Source organism: Pleurodeles waltl, chromosome 10 (assembly GCF_031143425.1).
Source record: "Pleurodeles waltl isolate 20211129_DDA chromosome 10, aPleWal1.hap1.20221129, whole genome shotgun sequence".
Classification (NCBI taxonomy): Eukaryota; Metazoa; Chordata; class Amphibia; order Caudata; family Salamandridae; genus Pleurodeles; species Pleurodeles waltl.
The window spans coordinates 446,893,765-446,915,407 of record NC_090449.1 but is presented as its reverse complement, the minus strand read 5'-3'; the positions used below and the strand labels follow the sequence as shown (position 1 = coordinate 446,915,407).

The following is a 21,643-nucleotide window of genomic DNA, read 5'->3' as shown; positions in this document are numbered from 1 at the left end:
AAAAAGCAATGCTAGAAAAACACAAAAAAATACATTCAGCTTTACCTTGGTCACATGCAAGCCTGACTGTTCCAGTTAATCAGGTTTGTGTAACGAGTGAAACGAAAGTCAAGGAAAGTATGAGCAATGACCAGCATTTGTGCTGTTGTCTGGGCCTGGGCCAGGGTTGTTGGCCCAACAGAAGCCAAAGCATGCATTGAGCTCTTGGCACCACCAGAACAATCATCAACATATGGTGGTCTTCGGCTGCTCAAAAACACAGTTCAGGTGATTTTCATTGCATGGCTAATTCCTATCCATATTGTGGTGCAGTGTTTGCACCAAATTGTCACACTCACACCAGATGTGGGACACTTCAATCAATCAATCAATAGTTTATTCGGTCCAGGTTTGGACCATTTGAGAAATTAAAAAATAATCATACATACAGAAGGATAAAAACCATAGACCATCAGGTAAAAAGAGACATTAGCAATTAGTAAACTGCTTATATAAAAAAAGGGTTCATAAAACTACATAAAAAGTTTCATAAATAATTAAGACAAGACTCTTAAAATAGTGTCTGGATCTTGCCCTATACAAGAAGCTAAATGCTAAAATAATACGAATCAATAGTTAAAAACATATAAAGTATTCTAAGACGGATTTGTACATAAGATAAGACATAGAAACTACCTACAATAGGTCCTGTTTACAAAAGTTAGAAGTCAATCAGTGGAAAATGGAGCCCTAAGTTAGTCAGTTCTCTTAAATAAGTTGATCAGATAAATTGCATCTTGCCATTTATAAAATTATATTCGCCAAGGGGCTTATGAGTCACTTCAATTGGGGTAACCCACTAGACAACATGCTCGGAGATACAGTCTTATGTCCTTGATAGATCGCACTAAGGATTTCGCCCAGACTATTATGACAGGATGCTAATTCGCTAACTTCTAAACCGTTCTTCAACCAGTGGATTTAAGATCTGTAATGATTCTACTGCGGATTTTCCTTGGTGCTGCCAAATATTTAGAAACAGAGCTCACTACCAGCGTGGAAGTGTCATATTTACACATTCTATATACACTGTTTCGGTTTTGTGTTGACAGTGTTTTGTACAGAGGAATAATCCAGATGTGGGACACTTGTCACAGCTGTAAAAAAAGCTGTATTTTTCACTTATTTTGATCGGGGTGGAATGGTGGAATGCATTACGTTGAAATTGCTATTTTCTCATGAACAGCTAGTGAAAAAATATAGTAATTTATTTTGTATTGTGATCGTATTTTCCAACTCTCTTAAAAGTTACAAAAATGTTTAAATCAGTAATTAAACTTTTTTTTCCTGGGTCATTAAGCAAATAGCCATAAGAAACTTGTGGGAGGTTTTGTCTTGTCTTTCTGGAAGAGCGTAAAGTTTTAAAATAGTTGTGTTTCTTGCACTGAACTCTCCCAGACAAAAAGTTTAAAAAAAGGAACTTTGTGTAAAGGTTTTTGAAAATTCACATGAACATGTCCTCCCACTTGGTGATCTTTGAGACTTCAAAAAGTTGGTGCCTTTTTAATGGTGTTAGCGTGGTTTATTCATTTGCTTAGATTGGAGTGATAGTGACAAAATCTGAGTTCACCAAAGAAACAAATTGTGAAAATGTTCACCCGTACCATCTCATGCCATATAAAATCTAACAGGTGTCCCTTCCCGGCATGACTTTGGTGGAGCGGGGGAGGGTGTGTTGAAATCACAACATTAACTGTATCAAAAAGACACACATAGGCAGTCATTTTGAACACGGGGGATTTCCCGCCGTGTTCAGGCTGGCGGTCTTTCCATCGACCGCCGGCCTCCTGGAAAATCCGCCGGCCGTATAATGTTTCCCCGCCAGGCCGCAACATTGAGGGCGGCTCCATGAGGAGCCGCCGCCAATGTTGATGTGCGGCGGGTGCAGCAGCACCCGTCGCACATGTCCATGCACGACGGGGTCCTGCATGGGGTCCCCTGCACTGCCCATGCAAACTGCATGGGCAGTGCAGGGGCACCACCTCCGCCAGCCTTTTCCTGGTGGGATATCCAGCAAGGAAAAGGCTGGCGGCACATGAAACATTATCCGCGGGGTAGTGCAGCTACCCTGGCGGATGGTGTTTCGTCCCGCCGCCAGGCTGCCTGGCGGCGAGAGCATGGCGGTGGGTGACGGCTGCCGCTGGCGGCACCAACCACTTCATTATGTGGCTTCAGCCGCCACTGCCGGCATGGCGGGCCGAACCGCCATGTACATAATGACTGCCATAGTTTGAAATTTCACAGGTGGCCCACGCTGTATCCTAACTGCTGAAAGTTAAATGTGGGATTCTAAGCTTGTTCATTAAACATCAAGTGACCGCATTATGCATTAGAGATTATGCAGGTGAAGTAAAAAAATGCAAACATACCATAGTGTTTAGCTAGCTCACAAACCTTTTGGACAAATGTGTTTTTAAATTATCCACCTAAGCTTGAGGTATTTGCAAAGTGTACTGGCTTGCACCCTCTATCCCTAATCTTACATCCCACATTGCAGAGAGGACATATGCTGGGAATTAGGTAATTTGTGAATATGTGCTCTTTTTGTGACTTTTTTCCATTAAATAAAAGGTTCTCTTAAAATGTCTGTCATTCCTGTGCACACCGTGAGGAAATATTCTGAGAAAATATGCAATATAAGTTCAGTTACGTTTCTTGCAACACTTGCACCAGACTGTTCAGGCATATGGTCGGGGAGCAGATAGTTGTGAAAAATTCAATGCAAAATGTTTATGAAGGTCCACAACCCTATAACTGTGTGTGTGTGTGTGTGTGTGTGTGTTCTTCATTTGCATTGTATTTCCTTGACCTATTCTTTCCTACACTCTCTCAATTAGTCTAGCATTATTTAAGACTATATGAATGCTTTCTGGTCCACACACAATGTAATTTACATAATGGCAATAAAGCACCTAATAAATTATAAATGCATTAAATATATATATAATTGATTATAACCATAATGTGTTATATAATGTAATTTAACTAATAATATCCCTAGGTTTACACAGGCTACAGTCTCATATTTTATGGAGACTAGATTGTGGGATGCTGTCTTCTCTATAGTCTTCTATAGATTTGCCTTGCGATTCTAAAGGCAGCTTCTCATGCAGCAACAATTCCAGCATCCACCATTAACTGGCTACTTAACGGTCACACTTCCTAGTTCGCACTCAAATTTCAGTGGCTGCTAGGTCTACTTAAACTGACCTACGCAGTGCACAGAACCCTACACTCTAGGACTCCAAGTCCTGAGGCTCAAAAATTATCAATTTCTGGAGGCACATGCTCTCTTCGATGTTCAGACATATTACTTCTTGAAAGACCCACCTTCAAAAGCAACATACTTTCTCATAGTCTTTCTCCAGGAACACCACAGAGATCTGTACTTTTGTTCCTCCTCAGATAGGGCCAAGCCCTTTGTTTAGTGCACTCAAAATGTTTTCTGTTTCAGCGACATTTCAGAGAGTAATCTACAGTTCTCTTCTTTGCACACCACACACAGATATCTTTCCTGGCAATTCAATAACATACAAAAGTATCTAGATGTTTATAACTCATTGCTTGTTTACTTATTTTTATTTAAATAATACTACGGTTTCGTCTCTATTGTAATTTTGTTTTTCTAACCTTTGAGTGCGCATCCTTGTATTCTAAGTGAACTCTTCTTTGTAATTATTGAATATGCTTCCTTGCACTATGTAAAATGGTAATACAGAAATAATACTGTAATATGACAATTAAATTTTACTATTTATTAATAATATTTAACACAATAATAAATTAACAGAAAGATAAGATTAACAACCGAGAGCTAAATAAAGAAAAATACAATTAGAATTAGATAAAAATAGTTATATAACGCAAGAATAATACACAATAATTAAATCTAACATTTAAACTTGGTGGAAAGATAGTTAATACAAATTAGTGATCTATTAACAATATAATAATTACAAATAATATTACATAATTAAAAGAAATCTTAGGCATTATTTAAATAAAAAGATTTCAATCATTGTAATATCAAAATGTCATCATAAGAGCTTTGACGGACTTTTATAATGTTTCACTAAACCAGCAACAATTGTTGACCAAAATTGAAAAGGGTATGGAGTACCAAAAATGGTACTGTGTGTCAAAATGTTATGCATTCTTTTTATAACTTTTAATCAGCTCCTCTGACATATAATCTAACTGAAATAACTTTAATACATTTAAAAACTTTTGAAATATTAGATAAAGCAATTTTAGCCACTTGTATTTACTTGTCCAACTTGTCTACATGTCAAGGGCACCCTTTTCAAATTCCTCGTTATTAGCGTTTCAAATAATCTTGGATTGGTTAGTAAACATTTATCATTCTTTAAAGGCATTGTAACAGGCTGTCCCAAACTTAAAAAAAAGGAAGTGAAATGTCTTGCCACAGGTACTTCCAAAGTGCTAATAGAGGGTATTTTTCCGTGATAGGTCATGCTCTGAAGTGTATTCCTGTGTGGAAATGAGATTCTCTGGTTTGTGATTCCTGCTTGAATACTGATATACAAGGATGCTGATGGACAATGGTGTCAAATAATGTTCTCTTTTTTTTTATTTTACACAGGCAACTCCACGGTCTGCACACCAGAGCAGTACAAAGACTGTGCGGACCCTGCTTTAGGTATGCTGCATTGTCAGTGAAGTGTGTTTTATTTCTATGGCACCTCTACTGTGTTACCACACCAGATATGGGCCACACTTAAAAAAACCCTCACTGATTAATACCTCACAGATTCGATTCTAGAGTCACTTCTCAGTACTTGGGCCTTACTTCAAGGGCCAGTTATTGTGATTTAATCGTAAATGTAATTTAATTTAACACCTTGTGTTCTAGTATAGTCTCTGTGGCAAAAAGGTCCTGCACCTGAGTTATAGGCCTTATCCGCATATGAGGGCCTATAACTAGGGAGAGGGCCTTTAACAACTGATATAGCCCAAGGCAGCGGCGTAATACGAAATGATGGAGCATGGTCTTGGGGTTTTACAATTTGATAGCCATCAGCTGCACTCCCAACCCCTAGTGGTCTACTTAACCCCTAAATGGCAAGACCTCCTTCACACGCAGTATGCAGAGGAGGACTGGAGGGACATTATTGGAGTCCTGGACAGGGGAGTGCAGAAATCGAAGATGAAGTATACACTTTTCAAGGCATTCCAAGATTGGCACTGGACATCCAGGAAACTCTATCCTGGGGGATATTGTGATATGCCTCACATTCTCTACCTCAGTTAGGAGCTGGCTCGTTCTGGTCCACACTTCAAACCAGGATGACTACTGCATTGGGCATTCCCATCCAACACTCTGGAAAACTAGTCTTTCTGCACCATACAGCTGATCTACCTACCCTGACCAACCCAGTGAGACGTTTGCGTCGACAGCACTCACAGCCCATAAGAGCTGCATCCTGTGCCACTAGCGCTCCCCCACAAGCCGACCCATTTGGAATGGCCAGTGGAAATGTATAAAACCACGACTTATGAATGCCTTATTTCAGGGCACAAGTCCTAAAAAAAAGAAGTGGGGGGACTACCCTAGCTAGACAGTATGCAAGTGATATCATGGCACGTGATATCACAGCATGTGACATCATAACACATGACATAACAAGTGGCATCACAGGATGTGGCATTACAATCCATAAGCTGACAGGAAGTGACATCACAAGAAGTGAAATTTGATCTAAACACATCACACATTTGTTTAGCAGGTCTGTAAGGAGTACATTTGAGCAAATTACCAGATTTAGCAATTGAGATTTTGCATTGGAGTTTTGCCAAACAAGTGAAACAACTAGGATGCCAAATCTGGGCCTCAATTTCAACACTTATTTTTTACATCTCTGCCACAAAGAAACTGACACAAGGTTAAACTTGGTAAATATATCTGTTCTGCTTAATTGGTTGTAAAGACTTCATTTAAAAAAATCTTATGGGGTAAAGGCACCTGCTGCAAAGAGCTTAGTATGCCCCGTAAATCTCTGTGGTGGCTAACACATTTGCTGGAGAGATGTGTGACGTGTCTAGTCCCGGTTTTGAATAAAAGTAGCATAGAGGGTTAACCTCTCTCCTGAAAAGCACATCATGACAGATTTTTATTTTATGTTGCTAGGTAAGTGGGCTACTTTTTTTAAACATGGACATCCGTTTGTTACTTTCAGTTCATAAAATGTAATCCTTCTAATACAGCACAGTGAGCTATGAAGGACATGTGACTTCTACACATTGTAATCCTCACTATCCTACATAACCCATCCTGTGCATAGATTTACATTTATATGATTTATGGTCAATGTATAATGTGTACATGTGATGTAAAGCGCCCTGAAACCCTGCATTGGGGTAAGTAGCACTATAAAATAAATAAAACAAAATAGTGATATTTAAATTGTTATTTGCGTAAATACAGGAACAGACCAGCATATCTGACATTCTTGCTGTGCATGCATATCTCTTATATCCAGGGACCGACCAAAGTCAAAATCATGACTCTCTTAAGTACTCTTGAAATGACAACAAGTTGTGTGCCTTTGTTTTCCCTCCATTGCATTGCATTTGCAGGTAGGTGCAAGGCTCCAGTGAGAACAAAAGAAGGCCTGATGGCCACTTAACAGCGCACCTTTGTTTTTCCCCAGCTCGAATGTAAAATAAAAAAAAAGCCCTCTCACTGCTGCCTGCACGTTGCTGCTACGAAGGAAAGCAGGCAACACGCAGGCTCTGCTGAATGTGTTGTGGTATTTAAACATTACAACGGGGCGAGTTCAGCATATTACAGTGCGTACCAACTACTTGGCAGGCTGAACAGCGCCTACCTTGTGAAAATAGTGGGTGAACACCGTGTACCAGCGTGTACCCCGACTTGTGTACTGCCTATTTATAAAATCTAGGATAGAACACTGATTTTCTCCAGGTCTGGGAGCTGTTCTTGGATGCACCCAAGACTGACACCCCCGAGAGGACGAGCTGGACTAAACACCGGTTCAACTCCGGGACCGAAGTACAGGGCCTGGTTGTGCTCTCCATCCCTCATTTTCTCCAGCCCCTCACTCTGATCCCCATCTCCCCAATTCTGTCTTTCCCCCACACCGTGACTGCATACCACTTTCCAGTGGGTGACAATCATTAGCCCCCATCAGGAAACTGACCCTGAGTTTCAGCTGTGCCCCCATTGAGCCCCCCCCCCCACCACCCCCTCGAAGGTCTTGCCCACACACTTTTACCCACATCCTACCAGGCCTCGCATACTCTCCATTTTCGCCTGCAGTTACTGCGTCTGTGGTTTTGGCGCATAGGTTATCTTTTTATGTACCCCAGCTAATACGTTTTTGATATGTTGTCACACCTAGATATAGGGGTACATACCCCAAGATGTCCTTTGATATGCCTATGTATTGGTCATTGTTTAAAGTCACAGAACTTGCCGCCAGCCACTTACGGCCAAAGCTCGCTTTTGCAGACTTCTGCACTACACTGTGTCCCAGGGTTCAGGGGTTTAATGGGTCGAGCTCCCTGATTTTGGACCACTGATATTTTGTGACCTCTGATGTGTATGTTACCAATACGGGGCTATTTTCCACCTGGATGACCGGGCTCTATTATTGCTGTATTGTTCCTTTATTTTGCTTCCAATAAAGAGATGCAACACAAACAAAAACATACATAAATAAACAGAATAACTGCTGCACATAAGCAACAGCAAGGCATAGACCATAAATGCAGATATGCTGAGTGGAATATGCTATTCATTACCATTGTTGAATGTGGGTACGGGCCACGACTGACTAGAGGTGAAGCCTACAGTCGGTCATGATGTTCCTCCTCTTCCTCAACAGTGGGTATACTTCTGCACAAATGGATATATGGTTTATGCCATGTGTTTTTCCTGTGTATTTGTTTTAACAAAAGGTATTTAAACAAAACTTAGATGCAATGATCAACAATGAAAACGCTCTGTGACTATAAGGAGAGTTGCTTCCATGCATAAAGTAATTCTAACACACAAGGCAGTAAACAATTACGTTCTCATGGGAATTTGAAGCTACGGTGTTAATAAACTGGAATTTGACGTTTGTACTATAGTAAGAAATATGTTAATACCAATTTATTAGTGCAGTTGCTCTAAATAGCATTAGATACTGGCTACTTTCACTGCCATGGAATAAAAATAGATATCTCTTTTTAAATCTAAAACTAAGATTTGGCTAGGCAGCTAATGCCCAAATGTATCTTTTGTACAGAGACCACTGAGTGAATCCACTAGCTAGTATATACTCTTTATTCTCTCAGTTTCCTTTGTTTTTTCCTTTCTCTCTGGATATTTTGTTTTCTTATTTAGCTTTTATTTTTGTCAATCTTCCCTCAGGTATACCTCTTTTTGTTATTGCTTTATCCTTCTGCCTTCACTCCCTGTCTTGCCTCTTTCTTTCTCCCTAATTCATCTGTGTTCAACTTCTTTTTTTGCAGTTTGTTTGTTTTTTTGTGAAGATCCATTTGTGGACCCTGTGTGTGCTGTTGTCATTGTTTTAGTTGCCTAAAAAGGCATTCACTTCCTGGACTTTGCATGCACTACTCAGCCACACAGTAGTTCAAGTTACATTGACTTGTAACAGGGAAATGCTCACTCTTTGTATGTTTTAGAAATGGGGTTTCTAGTCGGCATGGATTTGCACCCTGTCCAAGTAGGGACCCTCTCGGATAACTCCTGCTCACCCCGTTGGTAGCTTGGCACGAGCAGACAGGATTATCTCAGAGGCAATGTGTAAAGTATTTGTACACACACACACACACACACACACACACACACACACACAGTAACACAGTGAAAATAGCACAAGAGTATTCTAAATCAGCTTAGAAAAATAGCCAATATTATAGTAAAACAAGATCAAAACGACAAAAATCCAACATACACAAGTAAAGATACACATTTTTACAGATTAAACCTTAGTATAGCGCTTAGAAACACAATAGCTCCAAATGGGGCTATCACGACGTCTTGATGGAGTTGTTCCCAACAGTCCGATGCCACTCACAGTGGAATGTGAGCCAGTTACGGAGTCACATGGACCCCAGGTACAGTATCTTGGAAAACGAGGAAACAAAGATGTTGAATGGAGTCGGGGAGGTGAGGTGTCGCTGAGCTGGTGCCAGGTCGGTTCCTTACTGCTACCGGGGAGGTGAGGCATTGGTTCCTTACTGCTAGGCAGGGGAGGTGAGGTGTTGGTTCCTTACAGTTGCAGGGGAAGTGATGCAGCATCAGTGGCAAGGCTTTGGTTCCTTACGACAAGGCGGGGTCGATGAATCCAGCAGGTCAGGAAGCAAGGTGTGACTTCGGGGTGTTGCGATCACACCACGGGGCCACAGGTGCTGCTGCGGAGTCAGGTGTCATGGATGTCGGTGGCACGGCACTCGGGACTCACACTGTGCGGCATCAGTTGCAACTGTTGCACTCAGCAGGAGCAATGGCTCCGGTGCAGGGAGCGGCATGGAGTCGGATAGCAGCGCCGTTTCCGAAGTCGCTCTAGAGTCGATGTGCTTGTTTCTTCTTGGTTATACCAGAATTCACTCCCAAGGGCCCAGGAACTGGATTTGGCACCACTTGGCAAGTCAGGCCTCTCAGCAAGAGAACCCAGGTGCTGGCAAATGAAGTCCTTGAGGTCCGTGAGACTCGTTAACTGGAGGCAAGCTCAGTCCAAGCCCTTGGGGAACCTTTGGAAACAGTATGTAGAAAGCAAAGTCCAGTCCTTTCACTCCCTGGACAGAAGCAGCAAGCAGCAGGCCAGCACAGCAAAGAAATAAGTAGAGTGGCAGTCCTTCCTACAGCATCCAGCTCTTCTTCCTGGCAGAATGTATTCAGTCCATAAGGACTCTAACTTTGTGGGGTCAGAGTTCCAGTACTTATATCCATTTCTGTCTTTGTAGTAGGCAAACTTCAAAGAAAAGTATTTGTAGTGCACAAGACCCTGCCTTTCCTGGCCTTAAACACACTCCAGGGGGTTGAAGACTGTTTTGTGTAAGGACAGGTACTGCTCTATTCAGATGTTAGTGTCAGCTCCTTCCATCTCTCTATCTCAGGAAGACCAATCAGCCTGATGATGGGCCATCAGGATATGCAGGGCACACCTCAACTCCCTTTGTGTGACTGTCTAGAGTGTATACACAAACAGCCCAACTGTTATCTTGACCCGGACGTGTAATGGTTGAGCAAGAAAATGCCTACTTTCTTAAAGTGGCATTTTCATACCTACAATTCAAAAAACAACTTCACCAAAAGATGCATTTTTAAATTGTGAGTTCAGAGACCGCAAACTCCATATCTCTATCTGCGCCCAATGGGAAATTACACTTAAAAGATATTTCAAGGCAATCCCATATTACCCTATGGGAGAGATAGGCAGTGCAATAGTGAAAAACAGATTTAGCAGTATTTCACTATCAGGACATGGAAAACACAACAGGACATGTCCCACCTTTTAAATACACTGCACTCTGTGCCTAGGGCTGCCTTGGGTCTACCTTAGGAGTGACTTAAATGTAGTAAAAGCGAACATTTGGGCACTTGCCTGGTCAAAATAGCAGCTTAAAACTGCACACACAGGCACTGCAATGGCAGGCCTGAGACTTGTTTATGGGGCTACTGATGTGGGTGGCACAATCAGTGCTGCAGGCCCACTAGAAGCATTTGACTTAAAGTCCCTGGGCTCACCTGGTGCACTATACTAGGGACGTACTGGTAAATCAAAGATGCTAATGATGGATAAACCAATCACCAATACCATTCAGACACAGAGCACTTGCACTTTAGCACTGGTCAGCAGTGGTAAAGTATCCAAAGTCCCAAAGCCAGCAAAAACGAACTTTAGCACAGGATCAAAAACAGGAGGTCAGAAGCAAAAACTATGGGGTAGCCCTGCAAAAAGGGCCATTTTAAAAAGTATGTATGTGTGTATGTGGTATTTATGTACCTCTAACCTGACTGAATGACACCTGAGCTCTATAGAGGTCCAATTTAAAGACTATAAATGTATAACTAGAGGTGTAGTGGATTTCTAAGAGCACAAGTGGACTGTTAGTGCATTATGATCTCATGTTTTTTTAAAGTGGTGTGTCTTTCTTAAATTGGAGCAGGGTTGGGGCAGTCCTGATAGATACCGGGATATTTTTTCAGATCCTAGGTCATAATTCATGAAGGCCTTTCAACATATTTTCCCTTTTTGTCTCCAGATTGATGGTTATATGGCTATGCATATGCGGAGAGCCAACAGAGATTGTTAGTGTAGGAAACTGAGATTTTCATTGAGGTGGCAAAGACCCTTCTCAAACAATGACCACAATTTTCTACTTTGGTGCTCAGTACTTATATTTGTGCAGTGTCTCAGAGATTTTGTGTAATACTAAAGTCCCAGAAATAATCTGACATAAAATTTGACTTTTTAAATTTCTCCTTAGTTCTTGATTTGCTAATTTTTTCCTTTTTCCATTTTTAAGTTACCCCAACTTCTTTTTGTTTATAATGGAGATGGAGCTGAGCAGGGCCGGATTGGGAACCCAAAGCAGTCCTGGCAAATTTTGTCAGACCAGCCCCATAGGGTACATAGTGAGTGAGCCTGACCACTACAATGGGGCTTGGAGTGGTCTCCCCCTAAGAAAAATTGGAAAAAATGGCAAAAACTAATTTTCATTATATATTCAATTGTATTAGTTTTTAAAGCGTAGTAAATGATGACCTTACAGAGCACTAGGATATGGAAATCTTTATTGGGACTCTTCAATGATGTCCTCACCATCACCCTCAAACAGTGCCTTTCATCTCTTGATTGCCCCTCTCCCACACATATTTCATTTGTTTTATAGCTCCTCTCTTACCAGCACAGGGTGTTGGAGCACTTTACAGTATACACACATACTGAAACAATGAATCATGTATGTTTAAATCAGTGAATAGAAAATGTTATATAACATAAAGGGGACTACAAGGTGTAGTATTCACATGTCATCCAGACTGGTAGGCAATTTTGAGAGTGCTTGGTCTTGGGGAGCATAAACTGAGATTCAGAATGTAACACAGTGGTTAGAGTTGACTTTACTCATAACAATGTATTCCCTGCCCAAAAAAACGTTTTTAGTAAAATTAGGCTAATCAAAGACTGGGTGGGACAGAACATAACTTTCTAACCTGTACCATGCTGTTTGCTGCAGCTCTTTGATGGCAGTTTATAGCTCACTGTGCTAGATTATGATTGTAACTTATAAATTGCACCTAACCAAAAGGAGCTCTATGACAAAAGCAGTATTCCACTGAGCTATGCACATAAAATACTGTTCTGTTATCTGCATAGCACATGTTTTGTGCAGCAGGCATATTAACCCTCTGCGCTACCTTAGATGAGTCAAAACTGCCATTAGACACAACTCCAATCTCTCTCCAGCAGGTACATCAATCACCAGAGTTACCTTTGCATGTTTAATGTTGCCTGAAAACTGTTGGATATACAAGGAACTCTGCAGTGATTTTAAAACTGCTGCACTGCTACAAAACCGACCCTCAGTAATAAAAGTGCACCTCACCCTCCAGCCTCCCGGGCAAAAGCCTGATGTCCGGTACAGTCAGTTTTGCCTTGGAGCTGAAAAACGGGGATAGCTTCAGCAAGGCAGAGCTGCAGAGGCTTTCCAAGGAGAGGGAGCTGAATGTGGAGAAGAAGGCCACAAAGGTGGATCTCAAGTAGCCTGCAGAGCCTATGGGAAAGTCAAAAGGATGTAGTTCATACCAGAGGATGAGGAAGAGGATGGTTCTGAGGTGTAGGAGATGGGATTAGAGGAGGAGGGCCTAGCCACAGGTCCTGGCCTTCAGCAACCTGAGGAGGAGGCGGACAACTTGTTCACAGGGACTGAGTCCCCTGCAAGGGCAGGGAGCAGTGGGTACTCCCACAATATGTCACCTGAGGAGGAGTTGGCAGACAGGAAAGCAGAAAGTGAGTTCAGGCTGCAGATGGGGCCAACCTGAAAATGGTGGAGGTAGCTGCCCAGAGGACCCTAGAGGAAAGGAAACTGACCTTGGAGAAGGCTGAGGCTGACAGGTACTTGGATGAAAGGAAACTGGACCTTGCTCACTAAGTGAGTCTTACGGAGCTGGACCTTAAAACAAGACAAACAGCAGAGCCTACCAGTATTGGTGGCAGCAATCCAGTGTCCCATGGAGAGGTGGTGGTCTGTATACCCACATGTGTTGTGGAGATGATATAGACAAAGGTTTTTCTGCCTTTGAGGCAGCCCTTAGGGTGCACAGAGACCCAAAAGAGGACCGTGGGGGGGGGGTGTATGGGGCGGTCAGGCCTGTGAAAACACATGCCCAGAGTGGTGAGAGACATCATTCTTACATTAGAAGTGAGGGATTAGATGAGGTATGTTCCCGTGTTTGATAAAGGATGAGCATACAAGATTGTTTCATAAATAGTAGCTTTGAGGGAGTTTAACAGTTGTGCAATACAGCATAGAGTAATGTGCCTCTGGTGTTTTTGATGTGCTGTTAGATTTTCTCTATTTTTTCATTGTGTATGTCCGTGGAGTTTGGGATAGTAGGGTCAGAGGAGAGGCGTAAGCACTGCTTGATAAATTCAGTTTCTATTAGCAGTTTTTGATGGTGTCAATATAGTACTTGGCTTGTATAATAAGTTATCAGTGTGTCAAGTGGAGAGACTTCAGCAGCATGAGGTCGTTCAGATTCTGGTTTTCTTCCATGTGCTTTCCTGTCTATGGATGGTGCATTTGTTTTCATCAAGGACTTTGAAGTACCAGGGTGCTGAAGGTTTCAGCTTGTGCATTCGTGTTTTAGTTGGAGCGCAGATGTTCACAAGGATCCCGAGAAATGCATTTAAGTTCTTTTGAAGGGCCCTGATGTCGGATATGTAGGTGGCATGGCGAAAGATGGATTTGAGGTTTAGGTTGTAAATGGAGACGTTTTGGAAGGATGTGAAGGCTTGTTGTCTCTCTTTTGGGTTGCCCTGGATATCTGTGCTAGATACTACAAAGGGACATAAGGATAGCGAAGTATTCAATCTAGTATAAAGGTTTGGAAGACTTGCAGTGGAAAGTTAAAAATGTCAAAAAAGACGAGGCCCTGAATGTGACCTTTATAGTTTGTTGATTGGAAGGCATGCTTTACCACGCTTAGTTTGTCAATGAGGTTGGGGAGAGTTTCTCTTGTTTTTTCATACTTGAGTCACAATCAGTGTTCACAGACAGTGGTGGCATATAAACAGCAATGTGTGTTGTATATTAAGAAAACTCAGCAAGGCCTCTTTGGGACCTTGTGGAAATGTGTTTGCTCTTCGTTCTTACCTTTAGGGGTAGAAATGCAAAACCTATTAGGATTCCGATGTGTTTAGCTCATTGACCGCCACTTAAAAGCCCTGATAATGCTTTCAAATGTAATGTTGCCATCTTGGACTTAATTTAGTTAGCAGCTCTTTGAAACTGCAGGAAGGAAATTGTATAGATCATCCCTACATCAGGCAAGGGATTGTGGAAAAACTCCATGCCCAACGGTTCTCCTCATTGTCAAGATGCGTATTATTAAGTACAGGAGATAGGAAACTTCGCAGGAGGTGAGGTGAGGTGAGGTGAGTAAATAGGAATGCCTAGAAGAGTGCACTCACAATGGTCCACCATATGTTTCTGAACTATTCTTGATGTGCATGTTGAACTACCCAGAGGAAGCACCCATGACTTTTAGGTGCTATGTGCAGTACCTTAAGAAAGGACCAATTGATTTCGTCTTTGGTGGAACTACGCAAAGTTGCTCTTCCAATTGTCAGGCCTCAGGCACACTGAAACGCACGGCACACCAGCAAACATGGAAGTACTGCTAACTATAACAACAACACTAGCTGGGAAGATTCCCTCCACAGTGGTGGTACCTAGAATCGTGATAGAAATAGCCATGCAATCAGAAATTATTATTGGTTACTCTAGCAAAGTAACTACTCTGTTTCACCGAAGTCATAAACATGAGCAAGACGAGTAACTAATTAATGAAGGAGGGATAGCTGAAATAAAAAAAATATATATATATTTCTTTATTGCGTGATATAACACAAACTATCCATGTCAGGTGAGGGATAGTTGAAACTTATCATATTCTCAGGTGAGGCAAACAACTCTCTAAATCCCTGTGCAAGCAACGTTTGTTCTTAGCTATTTGTATGAGACCAAAACAGTTCTGAGCACAGAATCCTGGAACTTCACAATTTACCTTTGTGTGGTGAAAAAAGCGAATAACCATTGTGGTGAAACTATTTGCTTCAAGCAAGTCTGATTTCTCAACAATCATCTTTTGAGTCTGATTTGGAGGGGGATGAAACTGAAAATCTGGATGAAACAGTGGCTTACCACCACAAGTCCTGGGGCAAAAGGACCTTATTTATAAGCAGGTTTACCACAGCTGGAAACACACGGCATACACCACTTATTACACCAAAGTGTAGAACTAAGGGGCAGATTTAAGGAAAGTAGCGCAACAACCAGTGAAGTGCCACTTTCCTTGCGCCCCCTAGGCGCCCCCCTACCAGCATCATGTGTGAGCCGTATCTAAAATACTGAGCACTCTGGTGCAGAGTAGAGGGCAATAGCATCCGAATCTTTGACGCTATTGATGTACTATTCAGGCTTTAGTGTCAAAATGTTTGCGCTAACTTTGAACAGTACATAGGAGCCCATTGTAAACAATGGTGTGTCCCCTTTTAGTGCTCTGAGCAGGCATTACAAATGCAAAAAAACTTCTTAGATTTCTTGGCGCCATTTTATTTGCCCCCCCCAATGGGGAAACGCTCCCTTTGCACACATTATGCTTGGCGCAGTCATAACGTAGCTGAAAGGGTATACAAAGTGTCGCAATGCATGCATTGCACCACTTCATAAATCTGGCGTGGGCAAAAGGTCACCTTAGCGCCGCCTTAACGGAAAGAAAATGTTGCTAATGCAGCACTAAAGTGGCAGTAGGCCCTCTTAAATCATGGCCTAACTGCGCTGAAAATGTGGCAAAGCAATGGCATTATCAGGAGTTATATGATCATCAACTATGTCTGACAGATTTAGCTCCTCGAGTACTGCCATGAATTTTTTTTAGACTTTCTGGAAAAAGGTAAACGTAGAGTCACTAGCATGCTGCGAAACCTTTCTCCGTCTTTGGCCATTATATGTTTCTGTGACTGTTATTTACCATGTGTGAGTTTGGCCCACACCCCAGGAGCCGACCTCCAAAGGTGTTTCTGTACGAATTGGGTCCGAAGAATAGTGTGTTTAAATACTTTATCTGACAGCCTCTGGTGCCCTTGTCTGCTTTTTATTTGTTTTGTTCATGGTGCTTCTTAATCTTGCCCACCCAACTCAACTTCCTCATGTTCCTCCTAAATTATCAATACATAGACAATTAAAGAGGACGAGTAGAAGGGTGATGCCAAATTTTGTTTCGCCCCAGAAGCTCTCTGAGCAAAGGAGATCTGTGTTCTATCACTGTCCTTTACCCCAGGATCCTCTCTCCACACTCTGCTACCCCTCGCAGCCTAAAGTCACCAGCACAGCGTCCCAGCAGATCCACTCTTGGACAGCCACAACATCCCCTTCACCCCAAAGGCCCCCTGCAACCTCGACATTTCCATATCTTCTTCTTTCTGGCTTAAACTGGTCCTATCTCAACAGCTACCAGGTGGCACTACTGGATTCCACAGACCACTCTTAGACCAGAGGTGGCATATTTATCCTCTGAGAAACCCCACCAGGAATGCCTTTGCCTCTACAGCCTGACAACAAGCTGTTCCATGTACATACATAAGGTATGCTTTGACTTCACATTAGAAGATTATTGAACAAGGAGCTAAGTTTTCTTTAACAGTCTGCAATCACTCAGCCTCTGTCATTCCTCCTCTGATGACATCAGAGCTCAGGATTTATAAGCCACGGGCTCATGAAAGCTGCTTTTTTTCTTACTCCTAGCTTCAATCAAGGATATTAGAAAGACTATGGGCCTGATTTAGAGGTTGGTGGACGGGTTACTCCATCACAAATGTGATGGCTATCCCGACTGCCATATTACGATTTCCATAGGCTATTATGGGATCGTAATATGGAAGAATGGATATCCGTCATGTTTGTGATGGAGTAAGCCCCTATCCCAAACTCTAAATCAGGCACTATATGTGCTGTCACAGACAATGTACTGCCACGTTAGGGGTACCATCCCAGGCCTGTATTTGGTGGTAGAATTTCCAGTATTCTAAGCAGACATGGCACCAGTTTCAACTTCTTAAAGTGGGGGGCAAACATGACCAGTGGTGGAAAATAACTGTGATTATTGTGCCCCTAAATCTGGGCACTTTGGTGAAGAGCAATATCTACCACAGGGAAGTATTACATTTCCATCAGCAAAACTCCAACACCAGGTCTTTAAGTCGCTGAGGAGGGGGTGTTGAGTTTGTGACTCAGCTCCCTAATAAATGGATTCTAGTGTGTGTAGTTGGGTCGGGAGGCCTCCAGTAGTGCCACAGCAGTGTCTGTGGTCAGGTTTCTACCCAGACAGCAGCTATCGTAGCACAGGCACACGTCTCTAGGACACTTTGCAGAGCTTGTATACACCCACTGCTCCTCTTCCCTCTCACACAAAACAGGCCAAGAATAAACAAAGGACTGGATGGATGCAGAAAAGCCTTCTAAAATGTAATACTGTTTTCATCCATTTTGCCATTTTAATGGCACTGATGTTTGGGAAATCTCTGTCCCAACCCCACCGAATCTAACTGACTAAGTTACGACCCAGCCTACTCTCTCTTTCTGTTCTTCTCACTACCTTCAGTAATACTAGTCTAATTTCAACATCCCTTTGCTCTTCTACCCCACACACTCATTTCGGACATTCTCATCCCAACTGTCTCCCCTCACACCGTCTTCTTTTGTCCTTGCTCCATCCGTATTCTGACGGTGTATCTGTAATCCTAGATTTCCTGGTGGAAAAGGACAATACGTACTGCGTCTGTGAGACCCCCTGCAGTATGGTGCGCTATGGGAAGGAGCTGTCGATGGTAAAAATCCCAAGCAAAGCCTCTGCCAAATATTTGGCCAAAAAGTACAAGAAAACGGAGCAATACATCGCGTGAGTTATAGCTTTCTTCTAGTGCCGCCATTTCTCTGTGAAAAATGAGTTTGAGTTGATAAGCAGGCAGCGCATGTTCTGCAGAGTGAGCGAAGGTTGCACGTCCGCTGGCTGCTGTTCTTATTCTGTTTGTGAGAGTGATTCTTGCACTATAGATGAAGGCTTTATGCCATGAATGAGTAACTGAAGGCTACACGTCAAATACATCTTCTGCATGTCTTCTGTATATGCAATGGCAACTTGCAATACTGTTGCAATTTGCCCGTCTTGAAGAGATTATGTAAGTGAGCAGAGTTTCTCTTAATACCGTCCATACTGAGAGTGTTTACAATATTTGCGGGAAGCTTTCACTGCTGCAGCCCGCAACACTGCTGCATCCTGCGGTTCACCTGTTGTTTATTTAAGGGAGGCTTACACTGCTGCTGCTTCAGTTTCTGTTCGGTGTGTGGGGAAATTGCTCTGCTGAAGATCGTACTGTTCTTAGTTATGTTTGAGAAGCTGGTGTCTGCAATTCTTGTTCCCCATGTGAGGATAGCGAGCACTGCTGTTACTTGGTACGTGCCTGTTGTGTTCTGCAGAAGGCGTATGGTGATGTTGTGTGCGCGACATAAGGTTGAACCATTAACTTGCTGCTTCCTTCCTGTTCTGCCTGTGGGTGGAAGTTTGAGGAGCCATGTTTCCAAATCAGCCCGCATTAACTGCGCTCTTGGGTGACTTGAAACAGGTGTGCCTTGTATATTTTCGACCCAGACATGAAGTGAGTTGTAATCACTGAGCACGTGACAATAGTTGCAGAAGTGTGTTTGCACGCTCCGTGTTCTCAACATCTGTCTCTCTCTTCCCATCCAATTAGGGAGAATGTGTTGGTGCTTGACATTTTCTTCGAGGCCCTGAACTATGAAACAATTGAGCAAAAAAAAGCATATGAAGTGGCAGGATTGCTCGGTAAGTATCCTAAAAGAGTTCTCTTCACAGTACTATTGTCGCTCACAAAACAAAGCCTTGTACGTCTAAAGTAGATTCCCTAATATCCTCTTTAAATTCCTCTTCCAGTCCAGGTATTATCCGTTCACATCAGGGACGGAAGTAGATCCTACTTTTCAAAAGGTGGGGTGGGGTGTAGAGGCTAACTCTTAAGTCAGTGGAATGGGGTTTTCAAGCAGTGTAGGCAGAGATATCTTTATAGCCAATATAAGGAAAATAAGTGGCAAACAGCAGTTTAAACGCAGTAGACAAACACAATCTTATTATGAGTGTTGGTAGGGTCAGGGACCCAGTTTACATACCCAAAAGTGCCTTTGAAGTTGAGGAGACTTCAAAGAGTGGTTTTGAAGTGTACACGGTCCCCTTTCAGTACAACCCTGTCTGCCAGGGTCCCAGTAGGGGGTTTGTCGGTCCTTTGTGTGAGGGCAGGCCACTGTCCTTTGAAATGTGTCAGGCCCCCCCACCCTTCCAGCCCAGGAAGACCCATTCAGGATGCAGATGTGTGCAGGTATGACTGAGCATCCTGTGTTTGTGGTTGTCTGGGTGAAATGCACAAGGGAGCTGTCAACCAGCCCAGCCCAGACGTGGATTGGAGACAGGCTATAAAGCATAGAAGGAAGTGCAGAGAAATGCTCACTTTCTAAAGTGGTGGCATTTCTAAAATAGTAATACAAAATCCAACCTCACCAGTCAGCAGGGGTTTGTATTACCATTCTGGCCATACTAAATATGACCTGTCTACCCCTTTCTGGTCAGAATCTACCACTCAAACAATATATGAGGGTAGCCCTAATGTTAGCCTATGAAAGGAACAGGCCTCACAGCGGTGGAAAACGACATTAGGAGTTTTTTTACTGCCAGGACACACAGGTATTTGTCCTGCCTTTTACCTACACAGCACATTGGGCCTATCTTGGGGTTGACATATGTAGAAAAAGGGGAGTTCAAGGCTTGGCAAATACTTTTAAATGCCAAATCAAAGTGGCAGTGAAATTGCACACACGGGCCTTGCAATGGCAGGCCTGAGGCATGGTATAGGGGCTACTTATGTAGGTGGCACAATCAGTGCTGCAGGCTCACTAGTAGCATTTAATTTACAGGCCTTGGGCACATGCAGTGCACTTTACTAGGGACTTACAAATATATTTAAATATACCAATTGGGTATGAGCCAATGTCACCATGTTTTAAGGGCGAGAGCATATGCACTTTAGCACTGGTTAGCAGTGGTAAAGTGCGCAGAGTCCTAAAACCAGCAAAAACAGTGTCAAAAAGAGGAGGAAGGCAGGCAAAACGTTGGGGGTGACTACCCTAAGGCTGTCAGGTCTAACAACAACAAAAAGAGGGCTTTTGATGTGCCAGCACTGCTGGCTTTAGTTATGATTCCAGGCTGGGTAGTAGACCAGAAAGGGCACTCTTACCGATTTATAGTGCTAAATGATTAGCAAAAGTTAGCTATGGGAGTGAAATATGGGGATATGTTAACCATACTGGGCTTCAAGTGCTTGGAAATAAGTTTTTGCAGCAGCTAATATGCCTTCCACAATGTACCCCCACCTTGTCTGTGTACAAGGGATTAGGCATAGGCTTGGTCTAAGATCTTGTAGCCTTTCACCCTCTTGCACTTTGGTTTAATATCTGGGCTAGGCCAGGAATTAAATTAAGCATGGAAATCTTGAAAGATTGTGTGCCTCTTGGCCATGCTCTCCATAGTCCTTGGCTAACCTACATTAGGGATGCTTTTCAGAATTTAGGAAGGGGTGATCTTTTTAGTTCACCATAGGGAATTGATAAGGCTGATTTTTCTTGGGTTAATGAGTGCTTTTTTAGACAAAGTTTTTTTGATAGAGAGGGGATGGCACTTGCCAAACCCTGTGCCCGACACTACATTATGACGAAGACAGTGCCATCTACTGAACCTTACTTTCTGTGGGTCATGAACAGATATGAACGCTTTCTGCTAACTAGATTCCAATTGGATTTATTGCTGTTTCTGCTGGCTAATCCCTGGAGTAAGAACAGAGGGCATAAATTAGAATCCTGCGGTTGTGACAATAGGTCTCCGCAGGATACTTTACACTTTACAATGTTTTGCTAGTTTTACAGGCTGGCATGGAAGGAGCCCCTTGTTCCTGTCTTGAAAAGGGCAAATTTCTCACAAGTTAGGTAAGCTCTTATGTATGTACAGGTGCAGTTGGGAGATATTATTCTGAGTGTACTCACTTTTTTTAAAAGTTGTTGTGAGGCTAAGGAACAGTAGGGATCTTGATCTTGAAATGCCCTAGGATGTTCACAATGTATCATATAACTGACTCTGCACACTCCTTAGAGATTGTAGGCTCTCTCTATTTAAATCAAGCTCTCCAGGACACAGGGCAGGTCTCCCTTGCGCAAGGCAGTCACCTGGTCACAAACAGTGTTAACTTTACTGGCTCCAGTCAGC

The 21,643-nt window shown here is 42.7% G+C and overlaps 1 protein-coding gene across 1 annotated transcript in view; it reads left to right on the top strand.

The window, feature by feature from the left end:
* The window catches only part of LOC138262427 (acid-sensing ion channel 1C-like), a 1,178,398-nt gene that overhangs the window by 749,344 nt on the left and 407,411 nt on the right, over positions 1-21,643 (top strand). The window contains exons 5-7 of the mRNA XM_069212327.1: positions 4,643-4,699; positions 18,064-18,217; positions 19,071-19,162. Coding sequence (XP_069068428.1) covers positions 4,643-4,699; positions 18,064-18,217; positions 19,071-19,162 — 303 coding nt within the window. The remainder of the gene's footprint in view (positions 1-4,642; positions 4,700-18,063; positions 18,218-19,070; positions 19,163-21,643) is intronic.